The sequence below is a fragment of the Suillus subalutaceus genome (assembly GCF_016647625.1).
Source record: "Suillus subalutaceus strain FC151 chromosome Unknown DFJ58scaffold_18, whole genome shotgun sequence".
Lineage (NCBI taxonomy): Eukaryota > Fungi > Basidiomycota > Agaricomycetes > Boletales > Suillaceae > Suillus > Suillus subalutaceus.
The window spans coordinates 107,341-128,718 of record NW_024540267.1 but is presented as its reverse complement, the minus strand read 5'-3'; the positions used below and the strand labels follow the sequence as shown (position 1 = coordinate 128,718).

General features: G+C 48.4%; 6 protein-coding genes across 6 annotated transcripts; 3 read left to right on the top strand and 3 right to left on the bottom strand.

Annotated features, from left to right (window-relative positions):
- Window positions 1-413: 413 nt before the first annotated feature.
- DFJ58DRAFT_770330 (uncharacterized protein) lies at window positions 414-3,208 on the bottom strand (the record flags this gene model as incomplete). Its single annotated transcript, XM_041389076.1, has 12 exons — window positions 414-578; window positions 630-760; window positions 813-948; window positions 1,001-1,309; window positions 1,367-1,641; window positions 1,689-1,918; window positions 1,973-2,285; window positions 2,338-2,496; window positions 2,522-2,666; window positions 2,717-2,746; window positions 2,799-2,888; window positions 3,167-3,208. The coding sequence occupies 12 exons, from the start codon at window positions 3,206-3,208 to the stop codon at window positions 495-497; spliced, it is 1,944 nt and encodes a 647-aa protein (XP_041247547.1). The 3' UTR covers window positions 414-494.
- On the top strand, window positions 3,093-5,023 carry DFJ58DRAFT_770327 (uncharacterized protein). Its single transcript, XM_041389075.1, has 5 exons — window positions 3,093-3,182; window positions 3,245-3,310; window positions 3,363-4,018; window positions 4,090-4,612; window positions 4,671-5,023. The coding sequence occupies exons 3-5, from the start codon at window positions 3,379-3,381 to the stop codon at window positions 4,747-4,749; spliced, it is 1,242 nt and encodes a 413-aa protein (XP_041247546.1). The 5' UTR covers window positions 3,093-3,182; window positions 3,245-3,310; window positions 3,363-3,378; the 3' UTR covers window positions 4,750-5,023.
- Window positions 5,024-5,205: 182 nt separating this feature from the next.
- On the bottom strand, window positions 5,206-13,734 carry DFJ58DRAFT_698979 (uncharacterized protein). The gene is made up of 26 exons (XM_041383541.1): window positions 13,144-13,734; window positions 12,865-12,978; window positions 12,767-12,816; window positions 12,554-12,718; window positions 11,987-12,505; window positions 11,083-11,934; window positions 11,014-11,032; window positions 9,845-10,963; window positions 9,743-9,794; window positions 9,656-9,684; window positions 9,465-9,606; window positions 9,272-9,413; window positions 9,044-9,226; window positions 8,729-8,933; window positions 8,632-8,676; window positions 8,481-8,582; window positions 8,404-8,422; window positions 8,146-8,352; window positions 8,035-8,093; window positions 7,813-7,985; window positions 7,349-7,759; window positions 7,254-7,293; window positions 7,128-7,197; window positions 5,654-7,078; window positions 5,549-5,604; window positions 5,206-5,497 (listed from the first exon to the last, which is right to left on the bottom strand). The coding sequence occupies exons 1-26, from the start codon at window positions 13,414-13,416 to the stop codon at window positions 5,333-5,335; spliced, it is 6,636 nt and encodes a 2,211-aa protein (XP_041247545.1). The 5' UTR covers window positions 13,417-13,734; the 3' UTR covers window positions 5,206-5,332.
- A 573-nt stretch (window positions 13,735-14,307) lies between these two features.
- Window positions 14,308-15,351, top strand: DFJ58DRAFT_770321 (uncharacterized protein). The gene is made up of 2 exons (XM_041389074.1): window positions 14,308-15,117; window positions 15,169-15,351. The coding sequence occupies exon 1, from the start codon at window positions 14,752-14,754 to the stop codon at window positions 14,974-14,976; it is 225 nt and encodes a 74-aa protein (XP_041247544.1). The 5' UTR covers window positions 14,308-14,751; the 3' UTR covers window positions 14,977-15,117; window positions 15,169-15,351.
- A 112-nt stretch (window positions 15,352-15,463) lies between these two features.
- Window positions 15,464-17,272, bottom strand: DFJ58DRAFT_770315 (Gtr1/RagA G protein conserved region-domain-containing protein). Its single transcript, XM_041389073.1, has 8 exons — window positions 17,157-17,272; window positions 17,009-17,110; window positions 16,845-16,953; window positions 16,667-16,793; window positions 16,423-16,616; window positions 16,228-16,370; window positions 15,546-16,178; window positions 15,464-15,495 (listed from the first exon to the last, which is right to left on the bottom strand). The coding sequence occupies exons 1-7, from the start codon at window positions 17,231-17,233 to the stop codon at window positions 15,806-15,808; spliced, it is 1,125 nt and encodes a 374-aa protein (XP_041247543.1). The 5' UTR covers window positions 17,234-17,272; the 3' UTR covers window positions 15,464-15,495; window positions 15,546-15,805.
- A 1,902-nt stretch (window positions 17,273-19,174) lies between these two features.
- Window positions 19,175-21,246, top strand: DFJ58DRAFT_654966 (cytochrome P450; the record flags this gene model as incomplete). Its single annotated transcript, XM_041381828.1, has 11 exons — window positions 19,175-19,376; window positions 19,429-19,558; window positions 19,611-19,655; window positions 19,703-19,846; window positions 19,897-20,048; window positions 20,102-20,217; window positions 20,268-20,387; window positions 20,500-20,689; window positions 20,739-20,799; window positions 20,920-21,048; window positions 21,099-21,246. The coding sequence occupies 11 exons, from the start codon at window positions 19,175-19,177 to the stop codon at window positions 21,244-21,246; spliced, it is 1,437 nt and encodes a 478-aa protein (XP_041247542.1).
- Between the last annotated feature and the right edge of the window lie 132 nt (window positions 21,247-21,378).

Genomic DNA, 21,378 nt, shown 5'->3' with positions numbered 1-21,378 from the left:
TAAAAACTTATGACACATGCATGCCACCATCTAGGGTTGTCAATGTCATATGAGCCAACTCAACAAGATCAACTTCTTCTCCAAACCTGATAAGATAAAAGTGCACCGGCCGGAGTCTGCCGCATCAGAATATTCAGAGTCGTGACAGAAGGGCAACGATGACGGAGGCACTGTATAGGCTACTTACTTGACCAACAGTGTGGACCCATCATAATCTCGATCTGTTCAAGGCACTCGGAGACACGCGTGTGAGTGAGCTTGGAGTGAAATAAAAAAGAGAAACATGCGCAGCCCGTGTGGGCTGACACTCAAATAGTGATTACTCCATGTTGATATCTCTGCCAGAGAGACGCAGCGAGATTTGAACGTTTGAACATTGAGCCGATGAACACAGCACCATGTGCCATCGCGGATACAAGGACCAAACAAAACTCCGATTATGGTCTATATGTGGCGTACTGCATCAATTTGTCTATACTGCATTGACCAAATTACTAGAAATCAAATCCTTGTTGGCGAAAGAGATCTAAATTTGAGCGGTTCTCAGGTTTAGCCAACTCCGCAAGATCATTGCGATCCTGGAACAAAGCTCAGCATGCCATCTAGATGATAGAAGCGAACGTAAATACCATGGCAATAAAGGCGCGCCTCAGGGTCAACCACAACTGATCACTAGTTTGACCACCGCCCGTGCTTTCCTGCATACTAAGTGCACTCAGAAAGTGTTCTGCTGCCTCTTTGTGTGCTCCTATGTTAAGACCTATGCGTGAGATCAGCTTAAGAAAGTGTGGGGGATTAATTAGAAAACATACACGCTACCCCAACGTTATAAATAACACGAGTGTAAGTAGGGCGCAAATTCAAAGCTTCCCTGTACGCCCCAAGGGCTTCCTCAGGTTTGTTCCCGTTAGAAAGAGAGGACCCTAATCGGTTCCAGAGTAGGTAATCCTGGGCGTTATTATCAGTGACAATAAGATGATAGCGGCCGGAGCTTTCCTACCCCAGGGCGCTGTGATAAGGCACTCTCAAAACAATCCTTCGCACGTTCGTAGTCTGTTGTTGCATAAAATAGTACACCAAGGGCAATCTGAGTATCAGGGTCAACGATCCCCTGATTATACTGCTGTCGTGCCAGGATAAGGAAGGTCTCTGTGAGTTTCTCATGAGAGTCCCATGTTGAGTGCAACGAGACAGCCCTCCGGGTCTCATCTGAGATCGGAAAGTCAGGAAAACGGGCTTCTAACCATCGCAATAACATAATATAAGCGGCCCGGTCGTAAGACTCATTGGTATATGAGATCGCCAAGGACTGCAGACATTCTGTCATGAGAGGGGGCTGGAAGAAGTTTCCAGATGGAATACGCACCAGCATGCCTACTCCGTTAGCATTAGCAGCTTCTGATAAGCGAACACCTTCGGTCAGTGCACGCAAGCCGAGGTCTTCGCGTTCGTCCATGTTTCTAGTTTCGCCAAGGAGTATCCATGCTTCATATCCGCCCTCACCAAGCTCTCCTTTCTGGATAGCAGCCTCAAGTAGAAGGGCAGCTTCAGATAACGATCCACCCTGCTCCAAAAAAGCCTTTGCCTCACTCAGTGGTGACCGACTAGACGAAGACGGATCAAGGTATTTGTTGTTTGACTCTGTATAGTTGAACAAACGAGGGTGTGATATGTCAAATCGGACTCACCGAACACATATTCGCTCAGGATAGGTATTCCATCATCATTATACTTGGATTCGAGGGCACTCTCATTAAAATTTCCAAATCCGTCATTCCAAGCTCCTTGCATGGCTGTAGAGTAATCCTGGTCGAGCTCCTCGCGATCACGACCCATCAGCTGGTTGAATTGTGCTTCCCATTTGCCGATATCTTCCGTGGGAGGTGGTATATCCGAATTTTGCAGGTGATTCCAGGCGCTACAGAAAACTAAGTAGGCACATGATGATGATAATAATAATAAAATGACGAACTCCTTGAAATTCTCGTTAGTCTTCAGTTCAGAATCTTCAAGTTTGACATTCTCCATGGCCTGCTCCAAAGTAGCCGCATTATCGTCCAATTCAACGATCCTAGAGGTGGATTCTTGTTGATTTTGCAACGAGGCAGCGTACTGAGCAAACGCAGCTTCATAATCAGCTTCGCGGGCTTTGCCTTTGCCTTTGCTCGCGTCTGCACTCGGGGGAGTAGCATTGAATCCCTGGAAGAACGGCTGTCCCATGTTCCCATACAAACCCATGGGTGTTCCATACATCCCATGTGAACCGATGAATTGCTGTCTCTGAGCTGTATGCCTAACGTTGATTCAAAATTCAGAAGTTTACGCAGGGAAACTCACTTTCAGGCATCTGCATCTGTGCAACTGGATGTTGCATGACGGAACTGCTAATGGGTTGTTGCTGAGCACCGCCAAATTCATTTGCCCATGAGCTTTGGGTCACATTATTCTGTATTGGAGGCTGATATCTTTCCCCAGTGGTCCATGCTTCATTGAATTCTGGAAGTCTATTCATTTCTGCCACTGCGAGCAAGTTCTGCAGGATGAAGATACGGAGGTGCAACAAGTGCAGGGCCACCTGATCTTTGCTGTCCTTCGAAGAACTGACGTGCCATCGCGACATCTTGTTCGGCGGCTTGGGCTGGAGCTGATCCTGGAAGGTGCTGGAGCTAATGGATGAAATGAATACATATGACAGCAGAATGTATTAAAAACTGACTCGGGATGATGAAGGACCAGCTACACGATCCTGTTCGCATTATTGTTAGATGAATTACGGGTTTCGGGCACTGTTGACAGACCTGCTGCAAGCTTCTGTCTCCTTCTGTGTGTTTCAGAACTTGCGACAGCGGGTTCAGCGGTACGGCACATTCAGATCCAGAAATCAAACCCTGCAGAGACATGGATCCTCAATCGACTTCAAGAATGTTTTGCGGAAATATGGAAGACAATTGTGGCTTTGATGCTTGTGTTTTGCTTGAGCTGCTACTAATCGCCGCTCTGCTCAGTACTTTAAGCAGTAGCGCTCGCGGCAACTCGGAACACCGAATTCACATGAACTGATAATATATACGTAATTACACCCAACTATATATAAACAACCACCGTGGCGCGGAGTTCAGTTCTCGATATATGGCCTCAAGGCTCTATAGCTACTTCGTAAATGAACATGATGTTTATACGGCGTACGTATCAGAGCTGTCAGAGCCATCGTGGCGCAGAGCTGCTGACTACAAAGTATCAAAAGTCCCGCAGATAAGTCTGCCTTCGCACGTCTACCCACTACAACCCACTTGCCAAATATTACTCGAGGGTGCGTTGTCTTCTATCTAACGAGTGCTTCAGATATTGACGGTAGTCCTCAGTTGACTTTACGGTGACATGTCGTCAATCCCAACCAAACACACCAGTCAACGACCACCTCGACTTGCTTACGAATGTGCAGTAGGCGAACTATTTGGTCGCGCTCCAATCTATGATGCCATCTTCTCTTGCGTCTCGCCCCACACGCTTGTACGCATTGGTCGCAGTTGTCGTATTGCGTACGCTGCATCCAAGGACTTCTCTCATCGTGCCTACAACATACACCGGCATCTTTCTCGCTATCTTTCCGAACCTCTCAATTTTCGCAGCTTACAGGCACGTACCGGGACGCTTATTGCGGGCTCGAACGCACTTCAATTTCTGGATCGGACGTTTTATCCCGAATCTGACATGGACCTTTACGTGCATCCAGGGCACGTGAGAGAAGTGTTGGACTATCTTGTCGAGAGAGAAGGATATAAGTTTAGGCCAGACTCGACTCAGCCTGGAGATTACCGTGAAATCGTGTCTGATGAATGGGATGGTACTCAAATCCGCGACGAGTCACTTGATGATGACGAGCTCTTACTATACTACCAAATCAGAGGAGTTGAATCTGTACTTTCAATCGAGAAACGTAGTCCGGATGGTCTTTTGAAGATCCAACTTATAGCCTGCAAGACGAGCCCATTCGATGCCATCATAAATTTTCATTCCAGTGAGTCCCGAAATATCATAAGATTATTCTGCTGGTTTCTGATTTCGACGGACTCGCACATGTGCATACAGCCTGCGTTATGAATTTCATAGCCTTCGACGCAGCTTATTCTCTGTATCCAGTGGGGACTTTTGAAAAGAGGGAGACTCTTTCAGTTTGGAGGGCAAGACCGCTGCATGACCTTACTGTCGTGATCAAGTACGGCCAACGCGGCTTCGCATGGATTTCCACAGTACCGACCGGCACTTCCCCACAAAATTCCCCCTTCTATCCTTTCACAGACCGCACCGTTGGAGACTGTTATACTTGGAAACTGCCTCTAGATACACGTGGGGTCGCTTTGCGTTCACAAATGAACCCCTCTTCCTCCGTTTTTCAGTGCGACCCTGTTATCTACAATGGATGGGCTTTGGAGCGAGTACAGCACGGAATGGGCACCGTCTACAAGACAATCCAATCGTCGGTTTTCCGGTACAACTACACGACTACCAACTACAAGCTGAACTTCAAGCTTTGGTTGTTTGCAATCGAACAGGGCTTTTTGAGTCGTATACTACTGGAAAGAAATTTGCTGGAGAAAGAGAGCTGGCCGTGGTATGTTGACACTATTATCACTTATGCTTTATGAAGCTTGACTTCGGTTCGTCTGAAGGTTCGACGCTGAGCTTGCCAGCTGCTGGGAAACTTTCAAACATGATTTTTTGTCCTTCATTCGCCGGGACTCTACTTAATACAAGACTTACATCATGTCACCCAACAATTCTGACTTACGATGTTATATTGTTGAAGCTAAGCATCCCGTCGTTTCCTTTTATGCAACAGTCCACTCCTGTAGCTGTTCCACTTCTATAGACTGTTCAACTCGTGTAGACTTTTCATTATGCACCTCATGTCCGACAATAGTACACCGTTTAAAATATTTTCCCGAAAGTTGATATTCTCGTCGGGATCTTCTAGAGTACAGAACGAGACTGTTCCCATTAGGAACAGCGAAATGACGATTTAGAATCATTTCAGTCGATCGTCTGATTTGGTGATTCCCTTGCTTCAACACCCTCATTTGTTGTACGCGAGCCCCTTGGCACGCCTGAACCGATGGACATGATCCAAACTTGTACCATAGTATGTTTCTCAACTCCAGTTGTGAATTTTTTATGCGTCGAAATACGAGCGCAGAAGATAATCTGGCCAGATCATCAATTTCTCTGAGTAAGTGTTGCAGTGCAGAAGTATTTTAAAAGCTATTTAGTTAGTCAATTATAGAATATCGTTTGGCACATATGCATCTGTGACAGTTGAAGTCGTAAGCGCTCTCTAATAAGGATTGGCCCAAGGGGTTCCTGCTATATTTGGGTTGGCTCGCAAAGCAAGCTCGTCGTACTGAGTTGCTCTGGTATTTGTATTGTCGAGGCGGTGGCTCTCTCCCCCTATGGGAGAGCCACACTCCGGACAAACACTGCGCTGCATGGCTCCTCCGCACTGCGGACATGAATTAGCATTGCAATAAACCAAATACTCAAATGGCATCACCTCGGTAATCACAAATGTGTGACCATTTGCACAGTTGTAGAAGTGTCCAGTGCTGCCTGTAATACTGTGAAAAAGATCTGCAGCTTCAGGAACAATAAACCTTACCGAAGTTCAAGGCTCGCACTATTTCCATCTGCTCCTTTAACGAGACTTCCTGATAAAACGTGGATCTACTGACGGCCTCCTTAATGGCCTCCCACTCATCCACGATCGTCTGCGCAGCACGAGAAAAGTTCTCTGCTACCCAGGAAGCCTCTTCCTCTCGGGACGGCGTGACCTTGTTTGCGAAATGCTCTGCGACTACATCCCTCATAAATTGCTGCGCCTCGCGGCCGCGCTGTTTCGCAGCCTCTGCTATCTCTGATCGTTGAGCCTTGATGCTCCCAAGTTTATTGGACATGTATAAGCTAAATCGGAAGTTTTCCAGCTTGACACGCATGTGGAGAAGAGAAGTCTTGGTGACCTGTCGGTGGGATTCAGAGCTCCTTGCGAGCTCAAGAGCCTTGGTCACATCAAGAGAACAACTCCGCAGCATGAACTTGACGTAGTTTGCCCATTGCTGAAAATGAGGCATCGGATAGTCAGCTTCACGCTTGCCCACCTCCTCCAGCCACGTGCGACCCAGAGTAATCAGAGTCAGGCGAATATGCAACGTGGACCAGAAAGCTTCCACGATGAACCGTCTATCAGCTAGCGGACGCGACTGGCCAACTTGCAGTCTCGCAAGCCTCATCGCATTTTCCTGCGGCCGAACAGGCATATGAGCTGGATTGTTGACGAGAGCGGCCATTTCGCGATGGTAGAGGAATGAAAATGCAGACTCCCAGGCATGTAGGTGGGCAGAGCGTGTTTCGGCAACTGCAGTCGCCGCCTTGTAGGCATCGAATAATCCGTGGGTAATCTTACCCCAAGCTCCGGCCACCGCTGAATCGATAATATGGAAGGAAGTGTTGGCAGAGTTGAGGGCGCGTTCTGAGGTGGGGCCTTCCTTCTTCGACTTCAACTCCTCAGAACGAGCCTTTGCCTGCGAAGCGGACTTTGGGGGCTTTGAGGGGCGGATTTTGATGGTAGCTGCGTCACGGATGACCGTAGCCTTCATATCATCTTCAGAAATACCGAGAATGGCAGTTTGGACCTGGTGAAGCGCTCGAGACATACGGGCGGCAACATTGTGCTCCAAGATATCTAAATCAGCTCGCTTGAAGATGCGACCATATCTGGGAGCTGTGATTGGCGAACGACATGTTGGACACGTAGGGGGTTTTCTGAATCCGATGGGGGAAAGCATACGAAGCCACTGTCCAGACTCGTTCTGGAAGTAAAAATCATTCATACTGCAGTGACCATCCAGAGTTTCCACGGTGAACGTGTGCTTGCACGAGGGAATGGTAATCAACATCTCATCCAGGGTTTGCAACTCCGGTGCGACTTCGGATAGTGTGCGCTGCATGATGAAATCAACGACATGGCGTTTCTTGTCATCGGAAGCGCACTGCGGGCAAATTTGAATATCGCAATCTTCCCCGCAGACTTTCCACGACGTGAGCACGAGGTTTCGAGGAAGTGATTTACCACTCACCAGAAGGACACTTGTGTCCACAACGCAGGATTGTGTTGCAGGGTACGTCACATGGCAACCTTGCACAAACCTGAAAATGGAGCATCAGGAAAGCACGAAACAGCTGAAGCTAGACAGAACACTGACAGAGCCACATGGTACAGGACAGGAATGGTGCGGGCAGCTCCTGAAGATGTCGATCAGCGAAAATATGGAATCCAATTTCGGGAGGTTTCACTTACCACGTGCATGACTCTTGACACGGCGCACAAGGCATCGAACACACCAATTTACACCGGGCATGAGAGCAGGCTTGCCTACATGGCTTCTTGCAGGCGATGGTGTGCTTGTGGTCATCGGAACAAGGATCCTGACACAAATGCTCGCAGAAAAGTGGTTTCTCGCAGGGGTGAGCAGCATGCTGTGCCCTTTGTGTATGTTCTCCTTCGGAAGGTGTATTTTTCTGCTGGCATTCATAGCACTTTGCGTTGCATGATCTTCCACAGCAACTCATAATCCCGTTACATGGAGCCTTGCAGAGATAAGTGGCTGGATTAGTCGAACATGCCATGCGAGCGGTATGCTCGCAACAAGGCAGTTTCTTGTCAACCATGAAATCACAGTAGACGTTTTCCAATGCGCTGATCCCGTGGCTAGAAATAAAGCATCCATATCAAGTTTTCGGCTGGAGATGATCATGACACACCATGGAACAGAGGCCTTCAAGTGTCCGCACGGAAGTTCGACATCGGCTTCCGGGAAGAAACAATCGCCACATGGGGAAGCGCATTGCTTGGTGCATGGATGGCCCCTTTTGCAAAGCCTCGTGCATGACTGCATGCACGTTACGGAAGCATGTTTCTGATCATCGCTGTGACACTAAAAGGAATGTTAACCTCATATGTCACACTGAACGGGAGAACGTTACCTTGAATGGACACATGTGACCACAGTTCAAACGGAAGTCGCAGGGTCGCATGCATCCTCCTGAAAACGTGATTCAATACATTGCTGGAGTTCAAGGAGCGATCATACATACCATCAGGCGCGATTTGAGGTAGTTGACCTGGTTTGCAGACATACTCGATAGTCTCCGGATGCTGATGACAAATGATAGGAAGTGCTGGACCAAGGGCTTCGTCCCTTTCCAGTTCCTCGATGATACGCCGCCACATTCGACTCCTGGAGGACAAATTGGTAGCATTCCCAAAAATGAAAAGGCCTTCGCGTGCACGAGACAAGGCCACTAGAGCACGATGTTCAGCGTACCACACCATTATACCACTAAACAGCTTACCATTCGTGCGGTTCTCAGACTGTACATGAAATCAGAATTTAGAGCGCGCCTCGAAGTTGTATCTCTGTTTACTTCACCTTTAGGAAACCGATACTAGGTCTGGTTCCGTGCGTGAACCCAAGCATAGCCATTTCATCGTCCAGGTCGCCGGAATTTCGAACCAATGACAAGATCACAATCTAGGAGAAAACATTCAGAGAATGAAATGAGACTGGTGTAGACACTTACTCTACCCTCTTCGCCTTGATAGTTGTCAACCGTACGCAATCTAACCTAGAAGCTGATTGAGCACACAAAGAGACTGCCTCACAACAGCAATACATACCCTTCTCGTGACTTTTACATGTTCAATAGTGATCCCACAACTCAACTCATTTTCATCATCTCCTTCTTGGTCAGCAAGAGCAGCTTGGTCGCGCTCATCAATCACAATCGCCACCTCGTTAGCGAGGGCATCTCGCAGCTTGGCAAGCTGACCAAGGTAGGCACAAAGAACCACGATATCACCTTCCTCAGAGTAGCAGCCTTGCCTGAATAAACCAGGTCAATCCTCAAACTACGAAGAGCTTTGTGTGCTCAGACCTCAACAGATACAACACCAGTTCAGCGAATCATTGCCACCTGTTATGAATCAGTGAACAGCCAAGTCATCAAAACAATAAAAACCCTTGCCTCGTATAGATTGTACTTGCTGGCAGAGTCTTCTGCACCCTCATTTTCCCTATGGTTGTGATTGACAAAGAACATATTCTTCGCAATGCCGCGGACAGAGGGATATTGGTGGACAAGTTCATGATCTTCAAGACTGGGGTAGAGCGTGTTCCTGATAGAGAGTCAGTATGCGCTTGGTATGTAAGAAGAGACCCACCTAATCAAACTCGAAATTGCAGGCCGCATTCGGCGTTGTACATCAATCCGAGACATAGCAAGTCCGGAGCTCGAAAGACGTTCCATCAGGGACATGTCAAATTTATAGAGATCTCGCCCTCTCTGGCTATCCATGGACAACGCTAGTCGGATGTTAGAGAACGCATATATTATTTTCATCATGAAGCGCTCACAGAAATTGTTGAGTGTCGGCCGGAGTTGTAAGGGGTCACCGATCATAATAAGGTGCTCAATCGAGGGCACCAAACTTCCGAGCACGTGAGCCTCCAGAACCTGTCCAGCTTCCTCAACAAGCAAGACTCGAGGACTCAGACCCTGTAAGAGCTCAGATCAAACGGATATGACGTCAATCTCATTCACTGACCCCCAAGAGCGTGGCCAACTTTGCTGCGCCTAGTGAGGATCACGTTGTAAGTGGAGAAGCATGACTAAATACTGGAAACACACATACCGGTCGTGGTACAACCAATGATATCGATGTTGCGCAGTAAATTTCGACGGACCTAGACAACCATTCGATCCAGCTGATAAATGAAGTAAAACAGCCACGCACCTCTTCTTTGCCTTCGTTACATTCCCGCAGTATACCCTCGTGAACTTCACGAAGGCGCTCAAACTCGCCTTTCTGTGTCTCAGCCAACTCTATGCGCGTATTTTCAACCCAGAAATTATGCAAGATGTGCCGCTCTGCCCTGCTCATGGTCCAAACGTCGTCGACATCATCGAGGAGTTCATTCAAGGGGCGATTAGAAGTAGGAACAACAGGCCATTGCGAGCATCCGATGGCTTCAAGAAATCCTTCAGGGTCCTTGAAGTCTGCCTGACCCAGACCATCGTCGTCAGAAGATTCAGGATCGATATACAGAATGGAGGAATCGGGAGTTTTGGTGGGAGCAACATGGACTTCCTTAGCAGTTTCGGGAGATGGCGACTCGACCTTAACTCTCATCCAAGCGTCCTCGACTGGCAGGTCTTCAGAGAGCGACTCGTCATCATCCTCCTCGGTCGTCATGTATTCATCATCCGATTCGGGCAAAGAATCCTGTTCTAAAAGATTATACTTGTTGCCTGTCGTTTCGTTAGGCGGAGGCGTGGTTTTCCAAGGTGCGTATGAGCCATCATTCAAAGCTCCGATGAATTCCAAATCAGATCCGTCCCTCCAAAATGCATAGAATGACATGTCCTTGACGAAAGTCTTGCCTCGCCGGCCCTGTTGCTGCCATTCACCTGCACCGTCGTCGTCGTCACCACCGAAAAGGGACTTGATGTTCTGAATCCATATTGGTGGAGAAGCCAGGTATTCGGAGTGCTCCGGATGCAAGACTGAGATATACTTAATGACTTCGGTGGAGTTCGATTCCAAGTCATCCTTCAGGACCTTCAACATCAAGTCCCTGATGCTTTCTTGGATCCCCTTGAGTTCCCTGCGCTTGTTGGAGAACGTTCTGTTGAGGCGAGACTCCTCGTTCACCTTTTCCAGTGTCTCGATTGAATATTGTGAAATCCTCTCATCTGCCGAGCGAGAACCCAAACGGACAACCTTTTTGGTGATGTCTGCATCCAGCACAGAGCCAAGCATGTGATCCAGTGCGTGATTCGTGAATGCGATCATCAAGATGGGGCCGACATCATTGGCTCGCAGCACACGGAGCAACTCAACACCGGTATAACTCTAGGATGTGCGAGTCAGAGCGATACAACAGGTTGGGTGAGAGTTATTACCTTTCCTGTCCCTGGAGGACTGAAGATACTGTCAGGCCATCATTCACACTCATTGGGTGCGACACTCACCCTTGAATTAAGGACACCTCTCTCGTCAGTGCATCAACAACTGCATCTGCCTGGCTCGGGTCAAGGCGGCTACTCCGCCGCAGCTCAGCACGCGCATTTTCGATAGATTGATGATCCGTCACTGAGAGCGTCAAGTCCTCCACGTCTGTCTTGTCGGGGAAGAGACATGAAAGATTGAACGCGAAACCAGGCATCGTTGAGTAACGTGGAGGGTCCACTTTGCAAGTATTAAGAAATCCTGGCGGCCGGTGAACTAGATAGCGCGGGAACGGGATTAGCTCGGGTTCGCGTTTCAGAGCTTCGAGAAATGGTCGGATGGCTTCAAACATGACGGAGGATTCGACCAACAACTTGATGTGTTGTCCGGACATCTGAGGGTTCCTGAGCTCCTGCAAAATACGCAACTCCAACTTCGTGTCGAAGAAGACGATGCGAAGCTTTACGCGATCTGGATCGCGCTTCACATACTCAGTGAGATCTCTAAGGGAGCTGGCGACCACCCCAAGGTGCACAGAGATATCATTGCCAGATTGCCACACAAGGGCGATCAAGCCGCCCTGGGAAAGGCGCTTGCCACCCTCCCAGAATGAAGTTCGCATATGGGAGTTGTTGGAGCGCGCGCGGCCCGGGGGCGTGTCGACGACGACGCTTGCAGAGATACCTCTCCAGTCAGGTACGAGCGACTCAAAACCAACGCCAGTGTAGACGTTAAACATGAGACTGTCCTGTGTGTCCGCCTGGCCACGGTACTTTCCTCCCCTGTTCTTTAGAAGCTCTGCGAGCTTGGTCTTCTTACGCGGCTGTGTTTTGAAGTCATCATGGACGAGCTGAACAGCTTGGCGCAAAGGGGCGCTGCACAAAGTTCAGTCAGCGCCTAACTAAGATTATCCAAACAGCAACATACGTCAACTCTTCTCGCAAAAGCCTGAACTGGATGTCGAGCAAGCGTTGCATGCTCTCCATAGGTGCTGGATGAGGAGCACCAAAGAAGTTGACTGGCAGAAACGGGGGAATACGGCTCATGAGTTCCTCATGAGTGGGAGCAACGCGAATGTCATGGATGTCCTCAAAGTCATTATCGTGACGAGGTCCACCTTCACGTACGGCACCCGGACCTTGATACCCGCTATGGAGAGCAGCAAGGATGCCCTCATTGGAGGGGGCGGATTGTTTTTGACGATCAGGACGTTTTTCTTTTCCTTGTTCCCGTTCAACAATGGAAACCAGCTTGTTAATCTTCTCGTTAAGAGTTTGAATGAGCAGCTCTCGTACAGTAGGCTGCAGGCCTCCAAGAAAATTATCGAACGAAGGCGGATTGGCTTGGACACCAGTTTTCCACTCTACAAACCATTTCTGCAAGTTCATGACCAAGGGTGCCAGCCGAGGATATGTCGCAACAGCGTTCTTGAAGCGAACAAGAAACCTAATGCGGATTGCAGCAATAATAATGAAGATAGTGACAGTTCCTTACTCGTGCAGAACACCAGCGATGGATGCAAACGCCTGTGCGTCAACAGGATCTTTTCCCAAAGCTCCCGGGTCACTAAAGGAACGGGAAGCAATGATGCTGTCCATAGACTTCTCGACAGCATCTGCAAAACTTGGAAGGTTCTGTAAAACCGTCATGTACAGTTGACTAGCGGCAGCTCAGTGCGTTGCGTCACGACGAATTGAAGACACATACTTCGCTTGAGTCCTTAAAGTGCTCTGAACAATGAAATCGGAAGACATATACTGCAACAACGTCAATACTAGTACGGGGCGTTTAATATGTCGACGTACTCTAAGCAGGGGGATAAGCCCTCTCTGAAATGAAAGAATTTCGCGACCCATCGTTGCTTTTGAGGAAATATGGGGCCAAGTCACTATGTCGGCGACCCGAAGTCGACCAGTGTTCTGCGAATTTCGGTTGAGTATGCATCACAAGATCCTGAATGAACGTACCGAAGTCAAGGCTTCGAGTAGTAACTGGGATTATCATCGTCAACACAACACTTGGATCGGGTAGTGGCAACATACCTGTCCTTCCTCTTGAGTCTGGGTCTAACAGTTAATCATGACGAGTTGCATGACATGTCTAAAACCCACCCATGAGCCATTTTGAAGATTGGCACTCGATAGTGGTATGAGAAAGGCGTAGATCTCAGGTGCAGTCTTGAATCGAAAGTCATCTCGTAAGAATCTCCTCAAACGGCTTTGGGCCTCTGACGGAGTCAGAGACGTTGTAGCATCCTGAGGGAAATAGCCATCGGTACCACCTCCTACGAATTTTGATAGACCTTTCTCTGTAAGGAATGGGGCGATGAACGCTTGCGCAGCCTGTGTGGGGATCATGAAAGGCTGCGGAGATCGCCTGCTATCCTGACCCTGTGGGAGGGTATGTGCACCAAGGCAGGTGAACTCTCGAAAACATCGTCCTGTCTGCCAAAAGGATCGACACACTCCTCGAGGAGGTGGGCCTGACGGTGATATTTGGCGTTGAGGGCCTTGAGCATTGCGTCGTGAAGGAGATCCATCAGAAGACGCGCCCGGTGATGACGGTCTTCCATCTCCTCCTCGATGCTGTACATTTGGAATGTGTTCAAAAGTACAAGATGTGCCACGGCGGCAGCCGCCTGGCGAGTTATAAAAACTACAACTTGGGCGTCGAGAAGATCCATCAGAAGACGCGCCCGGTGATGACGGTCTTCCATCTCCTCCTCGATTATGTGCATTTGGAATGTGTTCAAACTTACAAGACGTGCCACGGCGGCAACCGCCTGGCGAGTTGTAAAACTACAACTTGGGCGTCGAGACATGTTGGGTTACTAGGAGTAGTACCACAAGTTCAACTAGCTGTGGCGCCTTTTAAATGAAAGGATCATGAGGTGCCTGGGGGACTTACAGATGCAGCCGATGCAATGAACTAATTCAGGAGTACTGATAGAGCTCTTCTGACACGAGGCTTCACAGGATGTGTTCAATTGGTTGATTACCAGCTGATACGCGTCCTTTGAAGCCAATGTCTTGGGAAATCTGTCTCTGGCGCAACTTGGCCTTGTCTTTCTAACCTGAGATGCTAATACAATTATTTGCATGTGATCAGATTGTTGCCATACGCACGTTAGTTGTTCGAACAATAGCACTCCCCTTTTGATAGACGCTACAGTGACTGGGAGTTGGTCAACAAATATTACGAGACAACCCCAAGATTCGGCGGAGTTGTAAATCTTAATTATCCATCAGCGAGAGTCGCAAGTGAGTCGCAGCGGCGTAACCGCGGGCATCTACCTTGCCTTAACGGATGGTCTCAGTCAAGTCACTCGCCTCGTTTGCAGCCTCGAGGAGATGAATGTCAGTTGTGAAGAATGCCTAGCCAAGAGCTATTCCCAAAGAATGTGAAAGTTCAATTAAACATTAAATGGAACGACTTACAAAGTTCATTCGTCTACTAAATTTTGCCTAGGAAGAACTAATCATATCATTGCCTCGATTCTAGATTAAGTTGATTGAGCATGCTGCACATTCATGCATTACGCGTTTCCACACCACGTTGCTTGGGTAGGCTGTAGCTGCAGGGAGAACCTCTTATCTCGGAACTCGCCTTCACGTACGTCGTCTCTGGCATCCATGCCAAATCTAATGATTTTGTTCCACGTTTAGGGCATAATTTTAGGGCCTCTCTCGAATATGACGCAGCATCAGCCTGAGGCAGCACCACTTTCACTCGTCCTATCTACGCTGGTAACGTCATCTCCACTGTTGGTGCCTTCCTCAAGCTCTTCACTATGCACTCTGCGCATTTATGGCTGCGGAGTAGGAGATGCAGCGGACATCGAAGTCAAACCCTCGATCCTGTCGGGGGTTCTGATAAGCACACCCACGAAACATATGAACGCACCTGACGAAATCTGATCGATCTGAATCAATAGGCGTTGCTGGCCACATTGATGTTTCTTAGGGGCGAGGCATCAGGAATCCTAGCATGTGCTGGAAAACGTCTAAACACGTGTTTCTGGTGGTTTGTTCGCACGGTCCTTGGCCATTGTACCTGCTGTGAGTTGTAATGCTCTACGATATGCCGTTTTGTTCAGACTGCAATGTTAGGGAAACGCACGGGCACGGGTAACACCGCTGTTCTATACTGATGGGTTTGGAGGGTGCGGGTGTGGTGTAGGATAGTCGTACCCTTGAGCATATATACCGTGACCGCGGGTTAGCGGTGTTTGGGCACTCGGAACACTGCTATCATATCATATGATTAATTGATTCTCCGTGTTGCCTTTCTCTGAGAGCTTGAGGATCACAACTGAATAGTATACTGATTTTTGTCATGTCTTTCACGCCCCTGTGAATCATTCTAGCAATTTATCGAGCTTACACGCGAGTCACTACAGAGATGCTCGAGTCACTACCATAAAGCCAAGGCAGAAACTCGAGACCAGTAAGTCCACCAAGTCGTCTCTCCATGAAAACCAACTCACCAAGAAGGCATCTGATGCTTCGTCTACCCAGTCACACTCACCATCCAGCTCTATCTCGTCGTCCATCTCTAAGTCGGCCGTCGCAAAGGGTGCTAAGGCTCTGGCCCGGCCCTTGAAGGTCAAGCAGTCATTCGCGTCGGTCTGCTCGATCGAAACCCACAGACACCGTCGATCTCACACGATCCGTCGTCCATGAATCAAGGCCTACCTGAGGCTGCAGGAAATGTTACTTTCAAATGTAGGACGCTGGCCATCAACAACTACGACTCCAAAACCCCGCGCAGCCCAGATTCCCATATCTCCCTAACGCCCTCCCTAAACCACACGACATTCCACTCCACTAAACCTCTGCGCATATCATACACTGTCGTCGGAAGGAGTGCGAGCAATGCGAGGTGCGGCGTGACGAGGTGGTACGTGAGTGTAGTCCCTGGGCGTGAAGGTGAGAGTGACGTCGCTGCTGAGGGATAGAAGTGGGGCTTTGAGGGCGGAACGGGAGATGACGATGAGGAGAGTGGCGGTGTTCCGGCGGGAGTGGTGCTGGAGGTGGGAGTTGATGTCGTGGCTGTGGGTGGGGGCGTTGGTGCTGGTGTCGGGGAAACCCGACTCGTCCGTGGATCGTTAGAGTTGGACCTGATGGGATGGTTTAAGGGTGTGAGGGAAACTTACGATACGTACGTACTTGTAGAGAGGTCCAAAAGAGTTGAGCATGGATAAATAGTCACAACAGAGATTGTGCGTGGCTTGGTCTACTGGTGAGGTATCTGTTGCGACGTGAATTTTACTGGATGTGTCGAATAGGAAAGCCTTTGGGGATGCTGTGTTCTGCGAGCGATGAGAAGTACCCGTAGAGACAAGTGGTAATGAAGGCACATACAGAGCAAAAGACATTTAATAGTTCTTCGAGATATGGCAGGGAATCGATCAGTTTATGAAGCACGCGAGAGAACGCCTCTCGGAGAGAATGGTCATATATAGAGGTGAGATGGAAATTGAGAGGGAATTGCTCAAATTCGGGAGATTCGTCTACGAGGCGGTCCATGACGCGTTCGTGTATCTGGCGGAAGTTTTCTGCGTGCTGTTTCAGTCACGAGCAAAGAATGCATGCGGGACTGGCGTACCGATCTTGTCGTCCTCTTGAAGCCTTTCCGCTTTGTGCACGAATACTTCAAAATGTATGTCGGGGTTGATTTGGCATGTAGCGACTATGAACTCTACAAGCTTTGAGACAGGATGTTGGTAGAGATCCTGTGCATCTGGATGAGGACGGCAATCAGCAGATAAACGCAGCGCACGTACTCGAATGTCTATTACAAAGACTATAGTTGAGAAATCGGCGAGAGATGCGCCGAGTGTGTCGACGGTGACGTTTCCTGGACAGTCCCATATCTCCAACGGGATGACGGTGCTGAGAAACGATGTTCAGTGCTAAGCACGAGTAGAAGTCATGAACGAGTGCACACTCAATGAAATGCTTTGCAACGCGCATGGTAGGCTCGAGGTAAAAAGTCTGTTTGACTGGCAGATCATCGAAGAGGACTTGGAGCATGGAGGTCTTTCCGCTCCTGTGATAAGTTAGGATGGGCAAAAGGATAAAAGGTAGAGATTCGCCTTCTCATTCCCAGAAAGAGTATCTTTGTCCTATGTATGGTTCCATTCGAAATAGCAGCGCTTGAGGAAGAGCTCATTGTAGTACATGCGAACGTACTAATTTAAAGTAAGGTAGCAGTACGTAGATAGATTTGGCAAGAGCCTTTGAATTCAACAAGCACAAACCTTTTCGGCCGATGTTGCGGTCACAATGGCTGCTTGTGTCACGACCCTCTCAATCTACCTGTACTACTATCCGACATGCAGACGCACTCACTAGATGGTGCCAATATGACCGTTTGGACCTATGACATTGTCAACTTTTTTTGGTGGAAAACGCACTCCTGCAGACCCCTGCCCTAAACACGTCTGTTTCTGGTGATTTTGCGGTCCTTGGGACCGTATCGTTGTCTTATCAATCATAACAGTGGAGTTCACCTCTGGCCTGGTGCGCGTGGCGACCGTTGACGGTTAGTACTATTCCTAATAGACGTTCTGAATGGGTGCGATGTCGAGCTTGGCTGTGACTGGCTCGCATTCGTTCATGCGAGATTCGATGGCTCTCAATTCCGACGGCCTTCGGAAATGGATGTCGCTCAGCTTTCTGCTTGCTACAGTTGAATTTTCTAGCCTGAGGTACATGAATTCGACGTTTTTTTTACGGGGGCCACTCTGTGATTTTTGCAGAAAAAATAATTTCTTCTGCGCTTGTTATTACGGACGAAGAAGGTATCCGCGCTGCTCAATGGCGGGCCAGCTGGGATCCTTCATTCCTCTCCTTCTAGTGCGCCATGTTTACAAACCAGTTACCAGACCTCTTAACGGCGTCCCAGCGGTGCTCCGATTAACCCAGGTCAAGATACTACAGGGGTCGATCAAGACAACCAGCAGCAAATACCAGAGACGTACCGTGCTCAATTACACTCCATTCCACATTTGTCCCCAATCCATGGTGTCGGGAATAACCCACCGCAGCATGAATCATGATCTGTTCATAAGCAGGGATTTCCTACACCATCGCCAGATCTCGGTCGCCAAGGGCCTTATATGTATGGTGGTGGGCAACAGCAGATGTTGCTTGGTATGAGTTCTGGTGGCCATGGCGGTTCTCCAGACGAGTATCAGCAACACTATTTGTTTCGTCAGCAAAAAGCAGCACCACAAATGAATCAAGGTCGATACAGCATGGCTCTCACACGGCGTATGGTGAACAATTACAGAATCTTAACTCCATTGTTGCAAAACTCGTCTCCGAGGTAGCAATAGTACTGTCTGCCATAGCGCTTGAGTACTAGTTACGGACTTGGCGAAATTTTCGAAAAACTCACCAAAGACGTTTGATGTTAACTCGAGCGTCGGGTCATGTATGATTGGTCTATGAAGAGGGCGAGTTTGGCTAGAGTTATAGGCGCTAAAACGAACGTTGGTATTTGGTCTGATTGGACGTGTTTACTTCTAACCTGACGGGTCTGTAATTTATTGATCTCACAGGTCTATAACGTTGAAAATTTCGCCAGGTCGAATTTGAGTCTGGAAAAGGTAAAGCTTCATACTTTTTACGTCGGGTTATACCCGGAAAGTCGATCGAGTCAGGGTAGAGTTATTTTCTCGTTTCCGCAGTGATTAATGTTAACGTCCATGATGGCATGTACCGCCTGTCCCACACGCGCTTAGTCGTCCTCACCGCCATACCCCGCGACAGGAAAGCTCGCGCATTTTTGTTGCTGGTCTGTGAGTTCGCCGTGTTGCTCCGCATTCGTAGTTCTACCTCTTATCTCCTCACTAGCTAGTACTGGCACCACTATGACAATCTCCGTTTCATTTTACGGCATTGTTGGCCTTCAAATTTCAAAATGGAAACAGATATCAGCAGCCTGCATCACATCAGAGACTCACGAAATCTCTGATGGCCCATGCGCAGATCCACCATTTGTTTGGCTCAGTTGAGCCTAGTCCGATATATACTTCAAGTTGACCTAGACTTTAATGCATCCTCCTCCCTCGAGTACCTGGCATTGGGCAGCAAGTATTATCTAACGATGCTCAACGATGGTCCTGGAGTTTACTTGGCAATATCAGCCTTGGTAGTAGCTGTGTTAAGCTACTGTCGAAAATATAGGCTCGATCATTCTCGTCCCCCACTACCGCCTGGTCCTACCCCCCTTCCAGTACTGGGAAATATTCTCAGTCTTGATTCCGCTCGGCCCTGGCTGACCTTTAATGCCTGGAGGTCCACACATGGTTGGTGCGTTGTGACGGGTATCTGTTCATGACGACTCATTTTGTTCCTTAGGTGACATTATTTATGCTCGTCTCCTCAGCAAGCCTATCCTGGTTGTTAATTCTGAGGAGGTCGCGAAAGACCTCTTTGAACGGCGTTCCGGCATATATTCAGATAGATCCCAGTCAATTGTTTATGAAGCGTGAGTTGCATCTTGGAGTCTTGGTCCGCATCAATCGCCAAAATGTTGTCAGCTTCGCTTCAGATTTTAACACGGGGTTCATGCCATATGGAAACAGGTATAGATTATTCTATATTATGTTGATGGATGTCTGATAAAAAGCAGGTGGCGCCTTCACCGACGAATCTTTCATCAGGCATTTCATCAAACTGCTGTACCTGCTTATCACGCTGCGCAACTCCGTTCCGCCCACAAAATGTTGTTCAGTTTTCTACAGGACCCTGAAAATTATCCAAACCATTTTCAGATGTCGGTTGCGACAATTTATTTGGTCTCGCGCTGAAGCTGATTTTTACCAGGTTTACTATGACATTCATGTTGTCTATAATATATGACTGTGAAGCGAAAGTTGAGGACGATCATGTCGCTAACGCCATTACAAGGTATGGGGAACTCATAGTCGATGGTTTCGCACCAGCTGCTATGATGTTAATGGAAACATTCCCTTTCCGTATGTTTGCACATGCAGTGATTGCATGTAAAGTAACTCAGTAATTTTTCTAGTTTTGCAGCTACCTAGCTGGTTTCCCGGTGCCACATTTAAGCGAGCATCACTCAAGTGTATACAGGCAGGCCATGATGTGAAGGAGATACCCTTTCAATATGTCAAAGAGAGGATGGTGAAGCACCCCATCAATGGAGGTACATCCAACTAACGAACCACCGACAGTCTGCCAACGACATGGGGCCGTGCTTGGTGGCTGATGCTTTGAACAGGACCAGTGAAGAAGACGACGTCAATATAACTGCAATCAAGGAGACTGCTTCCGTTGCATTCGTAGGTATGCAAGTTGAAAAATTCTTTCTTCTCGATCCCCATTTTTTGTTTTCAGCGGCAACTGATACGGCGAGTTTCTCCTGGTCTTCGTTTGCCAATCATAATCAGTTTGCCCTTGACTCAGACCACTGACACATTACTTGTGTTTTTGCTTGCTATGGTGCTCGACCCTGAGGTACAAGCCAAAGCGCAGGCGGAGATCGATCGAGTTGTTGGCAAAGATAGACTCCCCAATTTCGACGATAGACCAGCGTTGCCTTACCTAGAAGCTGTTTTACGTGAAACGCTCAGGTGGCACCCAGTGGTTCCATTTGGTTTGTCCACAACACATCATTTCTAAATATCCTCTGACAATGTTTACAGGCATCCCACACGCAACAACAACCAGTGACATCTACAATGGTTATTTCATTCCTAAAGGTTTGTATCATGTTGATCTAACGACGGCCGCTGACGACCTTTGCTAGGTGTTGTTGTATTTCCAAACGCATGGAAAGCACTCATTATCCTTATCCTTAATGTATCCAAATAACGATCCTTTTAGGGCAATGACGCACGATGCAACGAAATATCCCAGTCCTGACGAATTCAAACCGGAAAGATTTTTCGAAGACGACGGGTCTCTCAACAGCGATACTATGCGTATAAGCTTCGGCTGGGGTCGCCGGATTTGGTGAGTATCTATTCGCGTTCCTTCGCCCTCCGTTGAAAGCAGCTTGTTAGTGTGGGACGGCATCTCGTGGACGCGTCACTTTGGATCGCGATGGCGAATTTCCTGGCGTTTTTCTCGGCCCACAAGGCTCTTGATGAACACGGCATGGAGATCCCGGTCGTTCCGAAGTTCACCAATGGTTTCACAGTGTTTGAATGATTCCATTTGTCCCAGAAAGTAGTCTGCTGACCTCTTATTTAGTCGTCCGGAGACATTTCCCTGTCGCATTCTCCCGCGATTCCCTGATGTGTCTTTAAAGACACTGATGCGTTCGACTAACTCAGGAGGTCC